This window comes from Talpa europaea (assembly GCF_964194135.1).
Source record: "Talpa europaea genome assembly, chromosome: 2".
NCBI lineage: Eukaryota > Metazoa > Chordata > Mammalia > Eulipotyphla > Talpidae > Talpa > Talpa europaea.
The window spans coordinates 36,955,111-36,971,339 of NC_140068.1; the positions used below are offsets into that span (position 1 = coordinate 36,955,111).

Genomic DNA, 16,229 nt, shown 5'->3' on the forward strand with positions numbered 1-16,229 from the left:
ACAAAAGAGCCACTCTTGGGGCCTCCCTGGTGGCTCAAGGAGTTAAGACACAACCTATGAAGCTGTCCGCAGCATCTGCAACATAGTTTGATCGCCAGCCAGCGAGGGAGCAACCCTCATGGCACAGTAGACCACTCTAGATTCACCTGCTGCTACTCTCAGCAGTGTATTTCAGTCACTCTGCCTGTTTTGTTCCCCACTCTGTCTCTGGTGAGTCCTCTCACCCCCCACAACTCTGGCCTGTACCCCAGTTCTTGTATAAATAAATCTTAAAAAAAAAAGAGCCATTCTTTTGGACTGAGGCCCTATATCTGTGTTAGTTTGTAAAGTCTTAGGCAGCTATTAGAAAAATTCAGGACTAAGTCCAACTCACAGTAAAACAGCAAAAACCTCAAAAGCAATTAAGAGGAAGCAAATCTGATGTCTAAAAAGTTATCACTGAAACATTTCTTTCTCCACATTCACTCCAATTTTACCAAATAGTTACAATCAAACTCATTTGTAATTTAGTTCTGGTTTTGATAGCCAGGTCTTCAGCATAAGTAGATTAAGAACAAAATATACCATGTATATTTTAAAAATCTGCTTTGCTGGAACTTCTCATAGGGAATCTCTGATTAAGCTCTTTGTGTATGACTTCTCAAGGCCCAGGAACATTCCAGGTTCTCACCATCAGACTTGGCCTGTAGTACTTGTATCTATCAGTAAGTTCTTCTCTTTGAGGTTCCAAAATGTGCTGTGTTTCTGTGAGGGGTGACCTGGAACTCTAAAAGCAAGGTATCAGGTTGTTTTCTCTTTTAAGTCCCTGAGGTCATTTTAGATTCATTAAAGCAGTCTAGTCATATTTGAAAATATGACATTGTATTCCAAGCAACCATGTTCCAATTGTCATTACTGAATTGATGCAAACAGATATGTTGCCATTACAAAAACTTACTAAACTCATTTCAGGGTATCATGGAAAAGCAAATGTTTCAGTTCTGCTCAAAAAAGGATTCAGTTTATCAGTGTTGTAGATCATAGCATAGTCCAACAAAAATAAAGTTTTCTGGAGAAAGCAAAACAAAATATTTCAAACAAAAAGTCACTTAAAATGGTATTTGTCCTCCAGTGTGTGCCACAGATGATAAAAGTATTGAGAGAGAGAGTGTGTGCTTCATTTTCTTTGGAGGTTAAAAGATTTAGGATAGGAGGTCTCATAAGGTCTCCCCAGAAGTAGGGGTATGGATGACTAATGACTCTTAACCTAAACCCAGCTATGGAAGTTTCCAGGAATCTGAGGTAGGGTCAGAAGAGACCATTATCAGGTGGGGATAGAGAATATTATCAATCATAGAAGACCAGCTGAACTTGGCTCCATGGCAATAATTTGCATGATACTTTCATAGAACATTATAAACAAACACTCCTTGCCCTGGCAAAAGGCCTCTCTCCTGCCCATCTGTGTCTATGCAGGTATTTCTTTTCTGTTTTCTCTTATCCTTTATAAATTTTCTACCTGCTGATGAATATGAACTGCACACACTGAAACTCATCATCGGAACCCCAAAAGGTGGAATAAAGAAACCTTGTATAACGAGCTTTAGCTTTGATTGGCTTTGTTCTAAATTGGGCAGAATCTTTGGCTACAGTGATTGTACTTCAGTGTTTTGGCAAATTTAATAGCAGTTTACATGTTTTGTCTTTATGTACATGAACTGTTTTCTTATCAACTCTGAATGTTGATGACTGGTTTGCAAAGTTGGCCAAAGACCTGGGATGTAGATAGTGAGTAGAGGGAGAGAGTTCAGCTAAATTTCAATCAGACGGGGATGAAATAAAAAACTAAAGGCATACCAAAATCCAATTAGTCTGTGGATTTACAAAAGAATAAGAGCGTGTTAACTGACACTGTGGGATGCTTTTAACACTATGGGAAAAATCTGTGGGATGTTTCAAGACAAAGATGGGGTCTTATATTTTTTAAAAGACTTAAGAAATATAGAAGCCAATTGTGAGTATAAGATCCAAAGGATTCTATTCAAATGAACAAATTATAAAAAGCAAACCTGACAATTGGGAAAAGACTTTCACTAATTGGATATCTGATGAGATTAAGAAATTTTGAGTATGTGATAATAGTCCTCATATCTTGGAGATACGGAAGCAGATATAGATGTATATGATGTTTAGGATTTTCCTTCAAAATTATTCAAAATGTACAACAAAAAGAAAAAACTTTGGCCATATGTAGAAAATAGTTGAAGTACATTGGGTACACTCTATTATACTAGTCTTTTTGTTTTTGTGTTTTTTTAAAAATGTCCATGAGGGCCTCCCCTGGTGGTGCAGCAGTTGAATGGTGGGCTGTGAGGCTGCCCCCAGCCTCTGCAGTGACGGTTCGATCCCCGGCCGCTGGCGAGGGTCCCACAAAAAAAAAAAAAAAAAAAAAAGTCCATGAAAGTTAATAACACAACAAACCACACTAAAGAGGAGCTGAACATGTTAGTGAATTTCATGACTCTTTAATTTGCCATAAAGTAATCTGCTCTATTTATTTTGGGGTACTGCCTAGCTCAGTGGGACTGAGCGGGAGAGAGTATAATGACTGAATGGATTTGCTGAAGAATAATCTCCATGTAATGTCACTGGGGGAAAAAACTTATTTTCTCTTCATTGATCAGTCCTAAAGACAATAACATTTTTTAATAGGTAAATGTGTTAGCATTCACACACCTTGCTGAGATAATAGGTACTCAGGGCTTTTTCCCTGGTAGTACTAAATTCCTCCTCCTGACATAGAGTGATAGATTGAACAATAATCTTGGATGTCCTGTTGGCTCATCTTTTCCATTGTATTTCTCAGGGCATCTTTTAATCCTGACTACTTGAAAGTGAAGATGCAGGGTTGACAATTGGATGCAATTCTTTTCCAAAATACTTTAGAGCAGATCTTTTCTGAAAAACAACAGAAACAGTCAATCTGTGAATTGTAGAAACTGCAGTGCTGAGACTGGTAGGGAGATAAACTAGATCCCCAAATTGGATCATTTGAGAAAGCTGCATCCTCTGAAGCAAGTCCTTCATCATCAGTAGGAGTCTATTTTTTCATTACAATGTTGCTTTATTGAGTGCTTTCTCCGATGATAGATGTTTTACGATTTTTAATTAAATAATTAATTTTTAACTGAGATGGTAAAGAGTACCCCAATCAAGCATTACTGCATTTAGTGTGCCTGCCACCAACTGACCTATCTTCTACCATCATAGACCATTGTGCTTCCTTCTCTCTTTGCTCTTACCCTTCTCCTGCCCCTCTCCCTGCTTAGTGTTTCAATTCTGTAGTCAGCTATCAAGGGTTAATTTTTAAGTTTGTCTTTATCTGACTATCATTTTAGTAATTTTATACTCCACGTATTAGTGACACTACCTGGCATTTATCTTTCTCTGCTGACTTATTTAACTTAGCATTATCCTTTCACGCTCCATCCATGTTATCATAAATGGCATGAGTTTATCTTTTTTGATCACTGAGTAGTAACACTTTATGGACGTATACCCCATTTCTTGATCCACTCACCTGTATTTGGGCACTTAGGTTGTTTCCGTACTTTAGCTATAGTAAAGAATACCTTAATAAACATGAGAGTGCAAGTTTCCTTTTGAATTTTTTGGATAGATACCTACGAGTGGAATTACTGGCTTGAATGGCAGATTCAGATTTATTACCTTGAAACACCTCCATACTGCTTTCCATACGGCCTGACCAGTGTGCATTCCCATCAACAGAGCACAGGGGAGTTACCTTTTCTCCACATCCTCACCAGGACCTGTTGTTTCTGGTCTTTTCCATGTGGGCCATTCAAACAGGTGTGAGATGCTTATCTCACTGTGGTCTTGATTTGCAATTCTTTATTAATAAGGCATTGTGAATTTTATCTTTTATTCTTCTACTGCTTTTATATTCAGAACTTTTACTCATTTGAGAATTATGAACAGATGTACCTATATTTCCCTAATTATTGGAAATGATTTTACTTATTTTCCTATTAAGACAACTGGAATGAGTTTAGTCAGTGACGCTACGGCTGCAGTTATTTTTCAGCCAAATGTTCAATGTTAATCATTGAGCCAACTAAACAGCTGACTCAGCTTTGATCCTTTGACCTTTAATGAAAACATGAGATCCGGTAAAATATTAAACAGATACATGTTTACATATGAGCTCTTTATTTCATTTCAATAGTCAAATTGATTTTAAATGAAAAATTAAAATTAAACTGCAGGAGCAAAATAATTTTAATGTCAATTGACACTAAATTTTATATTGTAGATAGCAAAAATTACAAAGAAAAGAAATCTCAACATTTACAAATCATGAGGCCAGCTTTCTGTTGTCCCTTTGTAATGCAGACTACCACAGCAAACAACCCACTAATAGCTTTAACTTTGAAATTTCAGTTTTTTCAGGGTTCATCTAATTCATTGCATCTACTGTAAGCACAGTCTACTCATTTTTATCACCAAACTTTTTATAATGAACATTGCAAGAGAAGCACAAATTAATATGTATATAAAATAGCGTTTTGTACTTAGCAGATTCTGTGAGCTTATTTTGCACTGACTTTAGCCTTCATTTATATCCCAGATGAACTTCAAAGTGGAACCTTTCATCTTCCTTTGGAATATTCTGTCAAATCTTTCATTTTGTTTCACAGTCAAGTGATTTTTCCAGTCTCCAATGGTACCTAGTGGAGAAATGAAACACATGAACAACACCTGATTGAGAAGTAGCATTATCAGGTAAATGTTTCCATCAACCCCTCTAATCTCTTCTCCAAATCAAGCTAAATACCTATTACTTCTCATGGGTTTGATACTTTGCTTTTCCTCACACATTTATTAGCTAAGAAATGAATTTAGGAATGCATAAGAAAATATTTATAGTCAAATTCCTTATCTCTTAGTCTTCTATCAACTACTGCTATTCAATTATAACCTTTCTCATCAGGAAAACCAAAACTAAAATATAGGGGCAGATTAATATTTTAAAATATATTGTACTAAATGTGAAGCATCATATATGGCAAACTATCGGTATCCTAAGATATACTCTTTAATACAAACATACAAGGTAGGTATTTCTCCAATTTTGAAATTGTAAAAATAAGACATTTTCATGTAGTGAAGTCAAGATCACAGAGGGTGCCCAGATCTACCATTTCTGCCATTTTACTTGAAAGATGTTTAAAATCAACATAGAATCAAGTTTTTAAATGAAAATAAACAATTTGGCAACTTGAACAACAATCGTTTCTTGTGTAGGGGGGCCTCCCTGGTGGTGTAGAGATTAAGCCTTGGCACTATCACACTATCACCACTGTGGCCTGAGTTCAATCCCTGGCCAGGGAGCTAACCCACATGGTGCAGCAGACCTTTCCTGTCTTGCCCACTGCTCCCCTTAGCAGAGTATTTCAGTCAATCTACATGTTCTTCTCCCCACTCTGTGTCTGGTGAATCCTTACCCTCTGCACCTCTGACTTACAGCCCAGTTCTTCTGTGCATAAATCAATAAATAAATCTTTGAAAAAATGTTTCTTGTGTGAACATTAATTGCATTAGTAAGTTCTCATGAAAAATGCCTTATATTTGACCTAGTTAAACAAGAAGAAAGAGGGCCTCCCCTCGTGGCGCAGCAGTTTAGCGCTGGGCTGCGAAGCTGCCTGCAGCCCCTGCAGTGCCAGTATGATGCCCGGCCGCTGGCAAGGGTCCCACATGGAGCGCAGACCTCTCCTGCAAGAGCTGGGCTACAGGCGGGAGATGGCGGGGGTTGGGGGGTGGTGAGAGGATTCACCAGAGACAGAGTGGGGAACAGAACAGGCAGACTGACTGAAATACACTGCTGAGGGAAGCAGTTGGCAAGTCAGGGGAGGTCTGCTGCACCATGTGGATTGCTCCCTGGCCAGCTGGGGTTTGAATTCATGATGCAGAGGTTGTGGATTGCTTCATAGTGCGTTGCTTATCCCCTTGCACCACCAGGGAGGCACAAAACATTATTTTTTAAACACTGATATCTAGAAAACTTTCAATGAGATCTCCACACAATTATGTATTAATCAATGTACATCATAATAAACATTATGAAAACATTAATGTATAAAATATGTATGAATAAAATAGAGCTTAGATTATGCTTCTTTCAGAATGATGTATATTCAAAGGTTAAATTAAACAATTTTATTATTTAAGGAACAGTAGTTGGAAAATATATTCTTTCTTAATGCTGGATATATTACACGAGCACAATAAAAAGTCATTGCATGCTGGGGGGCGGAGCAACATGGCGGCGAGGAGACGCTGCGAGTAAGATCTCCCATTAAAAAAAGTTAATAGGGAGGAAAAGCGGCAGGTCCCAGTGAGAACCGGGACACGGAAGATAAACGGACGACGCCAGCAAACTGCCCGAAGAAGAAAGTTGCCATAAAAGAGGACCAGAAGGGAGGGAAGCGCAGAACCCTGCTCCCCTCCCCCGCCCATAGAGGCGGCACTCTCCGACCCGCAGAGAGGAGGAAAAAAACAAACTAAAACTGCCAACAAGAACAAAGGACGCAGCAAGCGGGACTGTGAGTGGAAAGGAACTATTGCAGCCACCACACCCTGTGAACGGGAGCTGTGGAGAACCCCCGCAGGATCCGCCCCGGAGGTGAGCTCCGGGAGCCATTGAAGAGAGCCCCGCCCAGGAGGAGACCAGCACCAGCACACAGCCCCGGCCGCCCGGTAAGCCTGCGCGGAAGCGGCGCGCCGGAAAAACAGACGCGGAGCGGGATTGCGCCGGGAAAGCAGCGCGGATTGCGCGGATCGGATCACAGCTGCCCAGGTCCCCGCGCCTGCGACCTAGGCTTGCGGGGAGACGACCTAGGCTTGCGGGGAGACGCGCGGAGGCCTTCCCGGAGTGAGCAGGAACCAGGCGCCCAGGCAGGGGAGCGGGATTCAAAAGGCGCCATTCCCGTGCCACTGATCTGGGCTACAGCCCGCGTCCTGGAACTGAGGGCTTTGGAACTGAGACCCGGGGCACGAAATTAGGGGCGTGGGTTCCCCACGACGGTGGGGCACAAGGCAGACACAGCACCCCAAAGCCGTTGAGGTGTACCCTACCATACCCGCTCTGCTCCCTGTCCCACGGGGTGGAAAATCAGCTCCCCAAGGGCTCTAGGAGAGATCTCTGGCGCCACCTAGCGACTTGAAGCCAGCAGAGGCTCCTGAAGGAGATAGTGGCCAGCTGGGGAGGTAGCCCACGCCGGGCCCCTTCCGACCAGTAGTCTGAGCCCACAGGGGGAGCGAGCACCCACAGCCGGGGCAGACCAGGCACGCAGAAGAGTGTGCCTGACACCGTACGCGCAGGGAGTGTGTCCCACATCACCATTTTAGAACAGGGACATTTCTTCAGTAAAGACTACCTGCAGAAGGCTTCCTCAGAAGCCAGAGGTGAGCGGGGGAAGTTCGCCCATGCCAGAACCCCTCTGGCCTGCAGTCCAAGCCCAGAGGGGGAGCAGGAACCCACCGCCGGGGCAGACCAGGCGCACAGGGGAGTGTGTCCCCACATCGGCATTTTAGAACAGGGACCTTTCTCCAATAAAGACTGCTTGAAACTGACAGATGACTCCTGGAGGAACCAGGGGGGAGCAGAGAAGCCCACCCAAGATGCCGGCCAGTCCCAACTACACAGTGTCCCAACGCATACGGCAAATTAGAAAACAGACTGTAGGGAGGAGAAGAACCACACGCAACCTAGCAACTCTCCAGAGAAAAAGCACACCACAAAAAGAAAACCAGCCCCCAGATGGCAACGACAGTAACTTGGAAGAACTTCTGAGCCTTCCAGAAAGAGAATTTAAAATTGCCGTGATTAAAAAACTGACAGAAGTCATAAAGGAAAACAATGATAAGGGAAAAATAATCAACGATCAGAAGAATGAAATTGAGTCCCTAAAGAGGGAAGTAAAAGAAATGCAGGAGATCAAAGAATTAATGGAAGAACTAAAGAATTCTGGGAAAAGCAATGAAAGCAGAATTGATGAAATGGAAGAACGAATAAGTACTCTTTTTTTTTTTTATTTTTTTTTTTTATAAATTTTATTGTTATATTCCCCATACAATTGCAGCCCCCCATTCTGACCCCAATCCCTCCCCTCCCGCCCCCGCCCCCGCCCCCCTAAAAGTGTCTCTGGTTCATAGTTTTTTGTTGATTTTGATTTTCACTTTCTTATAGTTATTCATTTTCCTGGTCCCTTATTTAAGTTTTCTAGATTCCTGCTATGAGTGAGACCATCCGGTATTTTTCTTTTTCTTTTTGGCTTATTTCGCTGAGCATGATCCCTTCCAGCGCCATCCATGTTGCAGCAAATTGCATGTGTTTATCTTTTAAAAATATGGAACGCTTCACGAATTTGCGTGTCATCCTTGCGCAGGGGCCATGCTAATCTTCTCTGTATCGTTCCAATTTTAGTATATGTGCTGCCGAAGCGAGCACTGAATAAGTACTCTTGAAGACACAGAAATAAAAAGAACCAAAACAGAAAAGGAAAGAGAAGTACGAAGGAAAAAGAATGAAGAAAGACTTCGGGAACTATCTGACTCCATGAGGAAAGGAAATATAAGAGTTATAGGAATACCAGAAGGAGAGGAGAGAGAAGTAGGAACAGAGAAAATATTCAAAGAGATAATTGAAGAGAACTTCCCAAATGTGAAGGAGGAGCTGAAAATTGATATACAAGAAGCAAGAAGAACACCAAACTTCCACGACGAAAGAAAAAATACAGCAAGACACATAATAGTAAAGCTCCCAAGAATCCAGGACAAGGAAAAAATAATGAAGCTGGCAAGAGGGAAGAAACAGATAACATTCAAAGGAAAGCCAATCAGGCTGACATCAGACTTCTCCGAAGAAACACTACGGGCAAGGAGAGAGTGGAGGGACATAGTCAACAGACTCCAAGAAAACAGATGCCAACCAAGAATACTCTATCCCGCAAAGCTCTCCTTCCTCTTTGAAGAAATAATATGGACTTTCCCAGACAAACAGAAACTCCGGAATTTCATTGCAACTAAACCCCCACTCCAAAAAATACTACAAGGAGTCCTAAAGCCAGAACCTCAGAGGGACGAATAACAATGAAAGAAGGCCAAAAAAAAAAAAAGTTATTAAAAGAATAAATAAATAAAATCAAAGGAAAGACAAACACAATGGCAAATACAGATGTTAACATATCAATATTAACTCTAAATGTAAATGGACTAAATTCTTCAATAAAAAGACACAGAGTTGCAGCCTGGATTAAGAAACAAAACCCAACCTTTTGCTGTCTCCAGGAAACACATTTAGCTACAAAAGATAAAAATAGGCTCAAAGTTAAAGGATGGAAAACAATCCTTCAAGCAAATGGACCAAAAAAGAAAGCAGGAACAGCTATACTTATATCAGATAAAACAGATTTCAAACTCAAAAAGATAAAAAGAGACCCCAATGGTCACTACATTATGATCAAGGGGACAATACTTCAAGAAGAAATAACACTCATTAACATATACTCACCAAACGAAGGAGCACCAAAATATATCAGACAACTGTTGTCCTCTCTGAAAACAGACATCAGAGAAAACACATACGTAGTAGGAGACTTCAACACACCACTATCAACAATGGATAGATCAACAAGACAAAAAATAAGTAAAGAAACCAAAGCTCTAAATAAGGACCTAGAGCAATTGGGCTTAACAGACATCTATAGAACACTAAACCCCAAAAAAATGGAGTACACATTTTTCTCAAGCGCACACGGATCATTCTCCAGGATCGATCACATACTGGGGCACAAGACAAACATCAACAGATACACCAAGATTGAAATCATATCAACCATCTTTTCTGACCATGAAGGCATCAAACTAGAAATAAACCATAAAAAGAAGGCAAGGAACTTTCCTACCTCATGGAGATTAAAAACCACACTACTGGAAGACCACTGGACTAATGAGGAGATGAAAGAAGAAATTAAAAAATTTTTTGAATTGAACGACAAGGAGGACACCAATATCCTAAATGTATGGGATGCAGCAAAAGCAGTAATAAGAGGAAAATATATAGCAATAGAAGCTCACATCAAGAAACAAGAAAGAACTCAAAGAAACAACCTAATCTCGAAGCTCAAAGATCTAGAAAAAGAACAACAAAAAAACCCCAAAACCAGTAGAAGAAAAGAAATAATAAAAACCAAAGCAGAAATAAATGAAATTGAAACTAAAAAAACAATCCAAAAGATCAATGAAACCAAGAGCTCGTTCTTTGAAAAAATCAATAAAATAGACAAACCCCTAGCCAGGCTCACAAAGGAAAAAAGGGAGAAAGCACAAATAAACAGGATCATCAATGAAAGAGGAGAAATCACAACGGACACAGCAGAAATCAAAAGAATAATCAGTAACTACTATGAACAGTTATATGGAAACAAGTTTAACAATCTAGAGGAGATGGACAAATTCCTACAACTCTACAATCACCCAAAGCTAGATAAAGAAGAAATAGAACACCTAAACAGACCAATTACAATTAGCGAAATTGAAATGGTAATCAAAAACCTCCCCAAAAACAAAAGCCCAGGACCTGATGGATTTACAAATGAATTCTACCAAACATTCAGAGACGAATTAGTGCCTATCCTTCACAAACTCTTCCAAAAAATTGAGAAGGAAGGGACAATACCAAACATGTTCTATGAAGCCAACATTACACTAATACCAAAACCGAACAAGGACAACACAAAAAAGGAAAACTACAGGCCAATCTCCCTGATGAACACTGATGCAAAAATCCTCAATAAAATTTTAGCTATCAGAATCCAACAATGTATCCATAAGATAATTCACCACGACCAAGTAGGATTCATTCCAGGGACACAAGGATGGTTTAACATCCGAAAATCAATCAACGTTATCCAACACATCAACAAAAAGAAATATAAAAACCATATGATAATATCAATAGATGCTGAGAAAGCTTTCGACAAAGTGCAACACCCATTCATGATAAAAGCCCTTGAAATTCTTGGGATACAAGGAACATACCTTAACATCATAAAGGCCATCTATGACAAGCCAACAGCCAGTATCATTCTCAATGGTGAAAAGCTGAAAGCAATTCCATTAAGATCTGGAACAAGACAAGGATGTCCACTCTCACCACTGCTTTTCAATATAATACTGGAAGTCCTAGCCAGGGCAATAAGACAAGAGAAAGACATCCAAGGAATCCAAATAGGAAAAGAAGAAGTCAAACTATCACTATTTGCAGACGATATGATATTATACATAGAGAACCCCAAAAACTCCACAGAAAAGCTAATTCAACTCATCAATCAGTTCAGTAAAGTGGCAGGATACAAAATCAACACGCAAAAGTCAGTAGCCTTCCTATACACAAACAATAAATCTGAAGAAGAAGAAATCAAAAAAACCATCCCTTTTGTTATTGAAACAAAAAAAATCAAATATTTGGGAATAAATCTAACAAAAGAGGTAAAGGACCTATACAAAGAAAACTATAAAACACTGTTAAAAGAAATAGAAGAAGACACAAAGAAATGGAGAGATATCCCCTGCTCGTGGATTGGAAGAATAAACATTATTAAAATGGCCATCCTTCCAAAAGCAATATACAGATTCAATGCTATTCCAATCAAAATTTCAATGTCATTCTTCAAAGAAATAGAATAATTATTGATGAAATTCATATGGAATCACAAAAAACCCCAAATAGCCAAAGCTCTCCTGAAAAAAAAAGAAGGGAATGGAGGCATTATACTCCCAGACTTCAAACTATACTACAAAGCCATAATCATCAAAACTGCATGGTATTGGAACAAGAACAGACATACAGACCAATGGAATCGAATAGAAAATCCAGAAATAAACCCACAGATTTATGGTCAACTAATCTTTGACAAAGGAGCAAAGACTATGCATTGGAGCAAAGAAAGTTTGTTCAATAAATGGTGCTGTGAAAACTGGGTCGCTACATGCAAAAGAATGAAGCTTGACCACTACCTCACACCATACACAAAAATCAACTCAAAATGGATTAAAGAACTAGACATCAGACCTGAAACCATAAAATATATAGAAGGAAATATAGGCGAAACACTACGTGATCTGCACATGAAAGACATCTTTACAGACACATCACCCAAAGCAGTGATAGTGAAGGCAAAGATAAACAGCTGGGACTACATCAAATTAAAGAGCTTTTGCACAGCAAAAGAGACAATAACAAAAACAAAGAGAAACCCCACCAACTGGGAGAACATTTTTGCACCCAACACTAATGATAAAGGACTGATCACAAAAATCTGCAAAGAGCTGATGAGACTCAACAACAACAAAGAAAATAATCCAGTCAAAAAATGGGCAGAAGAGCTTAAAAGAAACTTCTCTGAAGAGGAAATGCAAATGGCCAACAGGCATATGAAAAAATGTTCAACATCACTTGCCATCAGGGAAATGCAAATCAAAACTACCATGAGATACCATCTTACACCAGTGAGAATGGCACATATTAAAAAAACTAGCAACAACAAATGTTGGCGAGGGTGTGGAGAAAAAGGAACTCTTCTGCACTGTTGGTGGGAGTGCAAACTGGTCCAACCACTATGGAGAGCTGTGTGGAGATTTCTGGACCTGCTAAAGATGCAGCTTCCATATGATCCAGCAATTCCACTCCTAGGTATTTACCCAAAGGACACAGAAACATCAATCCCAAAGAACACCTGCACCCCTATGTTTATAGCAGCACTGTTTACAATAGCTAAGCTTTGGAAACAACCCAAATGCCCAAAAATCGATGACTGGATCAAATAGATGTGGTACATATATACCATGGAATATTACTCAGCATTCAAAAAAGATAAACACATGCAATTTGCAGCAACATGGATGGCGCTGGAAGGGATCATGCTCAGCGAAATAAGCCAAAAAGAAAAAGAAAAATACCGGATGGTCTCACTCATAGCAGGAATCTAGAAAACTTAAATAAGGGACCAGGAAAATGAATAACTATAAGAAAGTGAAAATCAAAATCAACAAAAAACTATGAACCAGAGACACTTTTAGGGGGGCAGGGGTGGGAGGGGAGGGATTGGGGTCAGAATGGGGGCGCTGCAATTGTATGGGGAATATAACAATAAAATTTATTATCTAAAAAAAAAAAAAAAAAAGAAAAGCAACAGCTATATGTGAAATGCAGTGAAACAAAACAAAGAGCAGACAAAGCTAAATGAAAATAAACCTCAGATGGGGAGGGCAAGGATGGGGAGCCAAGAGGGAGGGGGCCTAGGGGCCTGTGGTGGAGGATTGTGGGACTTCGGTGATGGGTGTGGTGTGGTCACATCCATCTGAAGAGGAATGACTCTACTCCAAGTCACATTCATGTTATAAACATTAACTCAATAAAAAATAAACAAAGAAACAGCTGTATAAAAAAAAGTCATTGCATGCTATTGAATAATAAAATTCATAGCAGATTGGGTGAATGAGAGAACAATCTACCCTTGGCACTCAAGAAATTTGACACATGAAGAAATAAACCAAATGACCTCTCCCACACAAAATATATATTAAGTAAATTTCTAGAATTTTCTAGGAAAACTTGAAGCTCTCCTGGTTATATATATCCACTTCTTCAGGTAAGACTAGCAAACAAATTTTAAAGTATAGGGTCATGTGAGCCAGAAGGTGATGAACATTTATTTGGCAGGTTCAGGTGTCAGGCTCTATACTGAAAAATGGTTTCATAATCCAGGGATACTTTCAGGACCATTTACAATTAGTATCTTTGACTCTCTGGGCCTAAATGGCATACTTGGAGAGGTATGTTGGAAATACTCCGTATGTAGTATAGTGAACAATATAAGCGAAAATTCAACACTTTTGCTTCTATAAACCACCAAGCATCACCTTTGCGCATGAAATGTCCCTCATCTGTTCTTGTTCCAATTTCGTTTTTTAGTATAGCCTTATAATTTGCTCGTGGATCAGACTTCATATTCTGAAAAGTAGCCTGGTTCACAATAGCATCTATGTCGTCTTCATTCAGGTCTTTCTCAACAAATCTGCTGATTTTATATACAGAACTTCTGAGATCCTGAAAAAATTGTGAGTATAAGTAACTATTCATTTCATAAGGAATGGATCTGCTACAGCCTAACATCTTTATCTCTCTTTGGAAAAGTGAAAGTTTTTGATCTTATTTTAAACCTCAAATTTGACAAGGATAGATTACTTCCTCATTCTCTCTATAAAAATCAGTCTTTTGGGTGTTGATTTTTAGAACTTCCTATTACTTGAATTTATAAACACAATTCATCTTCATTCATTCATTTATACGTACATTCATTCATAGATGTTTTAGAAAATGTGCTTAGGTGGAGCAAAAATTTAAGAGAAAAATAACATTTTATCTGTGTTTGTTAAGAGTTCAAAATTTCATTTGGAAAATAGATACAGATATTTATTGGCTTATAATAAATTGAGATTATGTTCAAATAAGCACATATCATAAATTGATAACATTATAAGTGAAAATATATTTAATACACCTAATGTACCAGACATTATATCTTAGCTAAACCTAATTTAAATATACTCAGAAAACTTACATTGATCTACATTTGGATGTAGGAATAAAGAAAAGTATATAATAAAATATTGAATTTCTCATGTAATTTATTTAATACTGTATTGAAAGTAAAAAATAAAATGCCCTATTTCAAAATTCCTAATACAGTTTCTACAGACACATATTGCTTTTGCAACATCATACAGTTAAAATTGTTGTCAAATCATTATAAATTAGATACTATTTTTAATTAAACACAATTGACCCTACAAAGAAAAGCCCAATTTGGATGCCTTCTGGTGATTTTTGCCAAATATTTAAAGGACGATTAACACCAATCATCCCCAAAAAGTTCAAAAACTTGAAGAGAGGAAATAGGTCTAAAATCATTCTGTAAGACCAGAATTACCCTAATGTCAAAGCTAACCAAAAACACTGTAAGTAAATGAAAGGCCAAGTTCATTCCTCAAGTAATGACTAGAAAACAAATTAAATTCAACACCACATTAAAAGCATTATATATAATAATCAAGAGAGATTTACTCCTGGAGTGCAAAGATGATCAGCATACGAAAATTGACCAATGTGTTAGTCCCCACATTTACAGAATGAAGGAAAAGTAAGTGCATGACCATCTCAATCCAGTCTATGAAAGTACTTCTCAATATCTAACACTTTGTCATGATAAAAACATTCCATCAACTCAAAATAGAGGGGAATTGCCACATTAAAGTCATATATGAAATATGTACTTTGAACATCAAAAGTGGTGGTGAAAGACTGAAACATTTTCAGCTAAAGTCAGGAACAATCCAAAGATGTTTATCCTCCTCCTATCTTCTCAACATAGTACTGGGAACCTTAGAGCAATTAGGCAAGGGAAAAAAAATTGAAAGGGATTCAAACTGAAAAAGAACAGGTGAAATTATCACTGCTTATAGACATGATTTTAGACCTAGAAATAAATCCCACCAAAAAATGTTAGCAGAAACAAATTTGGCAAAGTTGTGGGTACAAAACTAACATAAAAATTATAAAATGGTTATAGATATTTTAGCACAACAAATGCATTGAGATGTTGGGAAAACTGGGAACAAATAGACCTTCTGCAGTGAGAACTCAAAGGAAGGAGAAATGAATATTACCTTGGAGCAATTAGAGCAATTTTCAGGAAGAAAAAACTTTTCCTATTCAGAAGGAAGGATAGGAAATGCTCTGGGAAAACATAAGAATTTCCATCTAGAGGTAAAGTTCCAAAAACAGTAACTTGAAAAGCCTTCCATAGTCAAGGAGAATTGACACTGGGTTTCAGAGTGCTTGGTGCTTGACAGACTCACAAGAAAATAACTGCACCTCATAATACACTTCATGTCACTACATTTGATAGACATTTTCATTTCCCATCTCAACAGCCTCAGAGATCTCAGATCGTATAGATGTTTCTTCACATGCTCGCTTTGCTTCTATGTCACTACGCAATCCGTGTTTTGCTTTTATCTCTCTGTGTCTGTCTCCTTGCAGGGCTCATCCCTTTCTACTCAAACTTTATAAAATGTTTAGTGGCATTAATGGTATTGTATTTTAT

At 38.6% G+C, this 16,229-nt stretch overlaps 1 protein-coding gene across 1 annotated transcript in view; it reads right to left on the reverse strand.

Moving 5' to 3' along the window:
* Nucleotides 1–4,605: 4,605 nt before the first annotated feature.
* Nucleotides 4,606–16,229, reverse strand: part of LOC311186992 (amine sulfotransferase-like) — a gene marked incomplete at both ends in the record, with an annotated part of 63,825 nt that continues 52,201 nt past the window's right edge. Inside the window, 2 exons of the mRNA XM_084258193.1 lie at nt 4,606–4,727; nt 13,984–14,170. Of these exons, the coding sequence (XP_084114319.1) occupies nt 4,606–4,727; nt 13,984–14,170 (309 nt within the window). The remainder of the gene's footprint in view (nt 4,728–13,983; nt 14,171–16,229) is intronic.